Genomic DNA, 5,871 nt, shown 5'->3' with positions numbered 1-5,871 from the left:
GAGGAATCCCTGCCCTCTTCCTCTTGCAAAATCATTCTAATATGTATACAATCAACAAATCATGTGCTCCTGCCACACATCGTGTGTATTTACAGTGTTCCTCTGCTGCTGATTTCATTTCCAGCTGCTTCAACAAACTATGCACAACATCAGATACATATGCACATCCTCTTTACATGAAAAGGTAAGTTGGTAGCGGTAATCCAATATAGTATACACACTGCACACCAAAATGGAAACTTGGCAGGCAGAAAAACTTTCACAGCGGTGATTCACCCATGAAGACCCAGATCCGCAACTTCCCGGGTTCATGGTACTCACGCAGTCTAAACCTCGCAATGGGAGCACCGGACATGCCAAAACTCACGTTAGTCAATCATTCAGCATGAACAAGGTCACCAGCATTCTTGTAGATACTCCCCATTATACTTCTTTACTGTACCACTTCATGATTATCACAAAATCCTATCATCACTTCTGTTTTGTACAAACAAACCCTATACATCACTTTGATTGCCCCGAGGGCAGCCCTCATGTTCATGTGCACTGCTTGTACCATTAATCCACGTGCCCGGTTCCATCATTTGCTCTTCTGTATGATATATATCAGGCACCACAAGTCCACAATTAGAAAACAACAGGTATGATTGTTGCTTTGAAATCAAACAAACAGAAACTAGCCTTGATGGATGAAGATTAAAGCTATCCAACTAATTTCCATTAAGAAAAATACTGGAGAAATAAATAAATAAAACTTTAGCCAAACCATTGTAGATCATGATGATAAACTAAAAGTTGAATATGTTAATGCCACTAAGAACTACAATGTTGATTTCCATACTAACATCTGTGCAGACTTTTGCAGATGAAAATATCTGAATGGTTCTTCGACTTCGTGCCAGCCTCAACTCTACTTTTCCTTTTCTCTAAAAAGCTTTACCCCATAAACTTGATTCCACTTTCAAGTTCAGATTCCCACCCAGGCAAACCATACAGACTCCTTTGAGTCCACGGCTCCACGCAGAATTCTAAGAACTTAGCTTGGAGGTTCAAGTTTCTTAAGTTAATTGATTGATACTCCCTCCGTAAACTAATATAAGAGTGTTTAGATCACTAAAACAGTAATGTAAACGCTCTTATATTAGTTTACAGAGGAAGTACTTCAGTATTAATTTTGCTGAAACTGCCGTAAACAGCGGTCTCTTGAAATTATCAACAGAAGCGACACAAAACATTAGCACTGCAAAGGTGGGCGCTTAACATGGCTCCAACTTGAAGTCCTACTGTTACTAGTTAGTAGGATGTGCTTGTGCCAGATGTTCATGCTGACTGTTATTAACTTGCCTTATAGCTTCAAAATCTCAAATACCTATGGCGTGAATAACACTGAATAGTTCCATATTCAGATCTTCAAAAAAGAGAATCTCAGATTACGCTTGATTATTAACAAAACACAGTTTAAGTTCATTCAGAAATATCAAAGAAAATGCAAGCCTTTATCATAACAAGATAAACTAAAATAGAAAAGTGCTCTAATCTGACATGTCACTCAATCTAAACCAACATAGAACATTATTAAAAGAAAACATCAGCCAGTATAAGAACCTATATTCAGTTTTCAACAGATAAAACTTAGAAACACTAACAAGAGCAAAAACACCCAGAATATGACAAGAAACCTACCATGGTAGGGTCCGAAAGTATAGCATATGCTTTCCCAATTATTTTGAACAAATAATCAGCGTCTCTGCGGATCGCATTCACAATTTCGCTCCATACTGTATCATCGATATTTTCACTTCTCACGAGAAAATTACCTGCCTGTGCCATAATTAATGTTAATGAACAGAAGAAATCAAGAAAGATGCCATAGTTGTCTACATGAAGATCGAATATAGTACTTTGTCTGGATGATGCCTTAATGCTGCTTTGCGGTATGCTCTTTTTATATCCACAGCAGAGCAGGATGGCTCAATTCCTCTGCATGGAAAAGCAGATCTCAGTCAGACATTCCAGGTGTGTTTCCGGGAAGAGACATTCAGTAACTAAGTTCTTCCCACTTTCGCAGAACAAAACTTTGGAACTATGTTCCAACATGCCCTATCCACATTGCTTTCCAACGGAAGTTCCTTTCCATAGGGAGCAAATGCATGTAGTGTACTCCCTCCGTTCCCAAATATAAGTCTTTTTAGAAATTCCAACAAGTGACTTCATACGGAGCAAAATGAGTGAATCTACACTCGAAAATATGTCTACATACATCCGTATGTTGTAGTCCATTTGAAATGTCTAAAAAGACTTATATTTAGGAACGGAGGGAGTAATTCTAAATGCCCAACTCCCCACTTTTTGCAGTAATATGGAAAATAAACTGTGACTACTCACCACTATCAGAAATGATTTTCATAACTACACACATGAAAGAAAGACACATTCATTGCACAAGGTGATGTCATGAATGACATGATAATAGTGTAGCATTTTCATCTAACTGCTGCAGAGCTTATAGGTAAAATGACAATTTCACTTTAGGAATAAGTTGGTCAGAGCGCCCTTCTATCAACTTAATCAATACTACCTCTCTTTCTAAATATAAGACATTTTGGCAGTATAAATTAAACTGCCAAAACGTCTTACATTAGTGAACAGAGGATGTATTAATTTACAGCATTGTAATTAATAGAGGTTAGAAGGACAAATTGTACATGTCGAAGGATGCAGCAGCAATAAAATTAGACACAAAGATGCACGGATAGATATCGCATAAGTTTAGGTCATTGTACAAAACATGATTGTGTATGTTCTACTTCAAACGAAATTAGAATAAGGACAGAGGCTTACAATATCAGATACATATTCAGTGATGTCCTTTTTCTGGCATCACGCTCCAAAGCAGAAAGCCTAAGATTGGCTCGGTGTAGATTGTTACGAACATTATCTAATTTTTCTGATGGCATGGACATATTGTCTTGTAGTTGTTCCTCAAGAAGAGAAATTAGTCTCCGAAGATCATTTTCTGCCTGATAGTAGTCCCTTATAAGTTCATACAAACTAGCCCTTCTAGAAATAACCTACAAAACACAATACATTAGGGGTGTTTTTCTTGGTTCTTTCTTATTTTCATACTCTTGTCCCCCATTTTGTGTACAAAGAAGGCTTTGGGATAACATCTTCTCGCAGGTCTACAATTTATCTAAAAGTTAATTGACAGCATAATTAGTCAACCAGCTCTATTCAAGACTTATCCAGTCAAACTTCCAACGTCATAAAAACAGTATGTATAGTGGATATAGAAAATATAACTCAATGTGAAAGGTTCAGCCAAAAGAATCCAGTAGTAACTCAAGCAACCACATAGATTTTTAACTTAGTTGCTCACACCATTCATATGAAGAAATTTTCCCTACTACAATGGCGATGTCAACTTCATCTGATCGAAAGGATGGAGAAAGCAGTAACTTTGCATAAAACATACAAGGTATAACTGGTAAATGGTAATCCAGAAAGATCTCCAAGCTTCGGGTTTCACTGAATGCAACCCAAGAACATGCATGTTATGCATAGGAAAATGAAGAGCAGGACATTACATATTGGAGCATTCCTATGCCCATGTGGCAGTAAGCAATCCAAAATCAAAGTATTATTATCTACCTATTTTTGGGCAACTTAGACAAAAAAGTACCAAATCAATACATCGCACATCAGGACGTTTAAGGTGGAGGGAGATGTTCACCAGATGGGTTAGCAAGAATAAATGCATGCCCTGCCAAAATACTTGATGAAATAAACAAGCACATTTATAGCACACCATATCATACAGACACTTTTGGCCAGAATCTAAACAAAAATAGAGAGCATGGTTAAATTTTGGTTTGATAGAAGATGAGGATCTTTCACCAACCTTACAATAGCTAGTGTCAAGGGCTATAGCTAGCGAACAATCTGCTATGGCATCTAAAATTTGGCCCATTGCTTGGTATGCAGCCGCACGGTTGCCAAAACAGATTGCTGAAAAATGTAATGACTCCGCGTTGCTCAACAAAGCAGCACTATAATGTTCCACAGCCTCTGAATATTTACCAGCTTGAAAAGCTTCATTCCCAGCAACCTAAAATGAAGAAATAAGAATTTCATGCCTCTAGTGCAAAATCCTTGCAATACTTGTGGAATCAGGGATATTATGTATGTACATGACCGAAAGACAATGCATGGTAGATAGAATTTGGATACAGTGGGACATCATATGATTAGACCAACACAGCATAGACAACCTGTAAACAAAATGCTGGATAGTTTTTTTTTCTAGAACAAAAATGTTGGATAGTTGGAGTATTGGACATCATATCTTTAGATAGTGAGGCTGCGATGATGCAATTGATAGCCTGTGACATGTCATCAACTAATCATCCATGGAAGTGAAATAATAGAGGCAGAACGGACATACTTTAAGACGCAGTAGTTCAGAGATTGTCTTTGAAAGTAATGAAACTGATTGTTGAGACTGCTTCCCGCACCTAGTCAATATTTTCACAAATTTAGCAAACCATATGAGTAGTGACATATAGAACATAAAATCATACAACACTGACATAGAAATCTTCACAAAATATTACTTGTATTCCGCAGGTGTTGTTTGCTCGTACTTTTTCAAGAACTGATGAGCCTCTTCAAGCTTTCCTATGAAGAAATATGACTTGGCGATAAGATAATAGCACCAAGATTTCACAGAAAACCCGTAGCTGTCCAAGTTAATGTTTTCTAGATGCTCATCAAGACACAGAGGCACACTATTTCTTTCTGCCAGTTGCAGAGTTTCTTCACAAAACTGAATTAATTCTTCATATCGCCGCAGCTGCCAAGCCCCATGAAAGTAACAGTTAATTAATACACTTACTAGCTACAGTAGCAGTCAAAACTTGGCAATATGGTATGTAGGAAAAACAAGTTTACCGTAAATACAGACCAGTAACAGGGCTTCTGCTTTCATTTTCATCAAGTTATCTGAATGAATGCTTACGGACAAAGCATCTGTGATCATTTGTAAGGCGCTTGGTATCTTGTCAAATTCCTTTTTAACAAGATATTCCTTAGATTGAAGCATGAAAGTAGATACTTTCTGTTCGCAAATGACAACAACATACTGATTAGATAATCAAGTTCCATTGCAAAAGGAAATTGGTTCGGGTGGCTTTTGAGTTTTGACCCATCATAGTTCATATCAATAATCAAGTTCCATGTAACAAAAAAAAATAGATCAAATATTTCCTGGAAAAAAATGCTATATATGGTTGCAGAATCATATAAACTTTATTATCTTAGATTCTATGATAAGGCATTCCACTATGAAAAGGACAACAGAAATGCAACAAAATACTTAATTGATTAATAAAAGGAAATAAGAAAACATATAATCAACCATCACACAAAAACAAATTTAATGTAAGGAAAGTAGTTTAGCAAGAAAATAGGTAGGCTATTGTAAGTGCATCTAGTGCCCCCTTTGTGGGTTTTGGATGATTAATGACAAAAAAGTTAAGAAACTAATGTGTTTGTGAATATATAGAGGTGAAAGTCCCTGAGGATAGGAGGGGCATGAGGCCCAACATGGCGCGCTCGTAGATGGCGCCGCCCACGCAGCGAGCCCCGCTACTTCAAGCCCTGCCACGCGCTTCGCGTCGTCTCCCATCACGATGCGCCGGTCCCGCCCCCGCGTGGCTGCCACAACGACGTGGACCCTTGGCGACTTCCTCGCTGCGGCTACCAAACAGATCAACGCAGCTCTCCCGATCCCTGGCAAGCGACCACGGAGATGCCCGCCCAACTTCTCCCCACGCCGCGGGCGATCGGCCTCGACTGCAGCTTGCAAGGCCG

The 5,871-nt window shown here is 38.4% G+C and overlaps 1 protein-coding gene across 2 annotated transcripts in view; it reads right to left on the bottom strand.

The window, feature by feature from the left end:
• Positions 1 to 6: 6 nt before the first annotated feature.
• The window catches only part of LOC119275845, a 16,143-nt gene continuing 10,278 nt past the window's right edge, over positions 7 to 5,871 (bottom strand). The window contains exons 4-11 of one of the 2 annotated variants that reach the window (XM_037556772.1): positions 4,964 to 5,116; positions 4,644 to 4,852; positions 4,445 to 4,514; positions 3,902 to 4,108; positions 2,842 to 3,071; positions 1,902 to 1,980; positions 1,684 to 1,821; positions 7 to 592 (exon numbers count right to left, since the gene is read on the bottom strand). In XM_037556772.1, the coding sequence (XP_037412669.1) occupies positions 581 to 592; positions 1,684 to 1,821; positions 1,902 to 1,980; positions 2,842 to 3,071; positions 3,902 to 4,108; positions 4,445 to 4,514; positions 4,644 to 4,852; positions 4,964 to 5,116 (1,098 nt within the window). In that variant the 3' untranslated portion in view covers positions 7 to 580. Of the gene's footprint in view, positions 593 to 1,683; positions 1,822 to 1,901; positions 1,981 to 2,841; positions 3,072 to 3,901; positions 4,109 to 4,444; positions 4,515 to 4,613; positions 4,853 to 4,963; positions 5,117 to 5,871 lie in introns of both variants that reach the window. The other variant, XM_037556771.1, reaches the window with a different exon arrangement.

The sequence above is a fragment of the Triticum dicoccoides genome, chromosome 3B (genome assembly GCF_002162155.2).
Source record: "Triticum dicoccoides isolate Atlit2015 ecotype Zavitan chromosome 3B, WEW_v2.0, whole genome shotgun sequence".
Lineage (NCBI taxonomy): Eukaryota > Viridiplantae > Streptophyta > Magnoliopsida > Poales > Poaceae > Triticum > Triticum dicoccoides.
The sequence above is the reverse complement of the archived record's forward strand: the minus strand, read 5'-3'. Positions and strand labels throughout refer to the sequence as shown.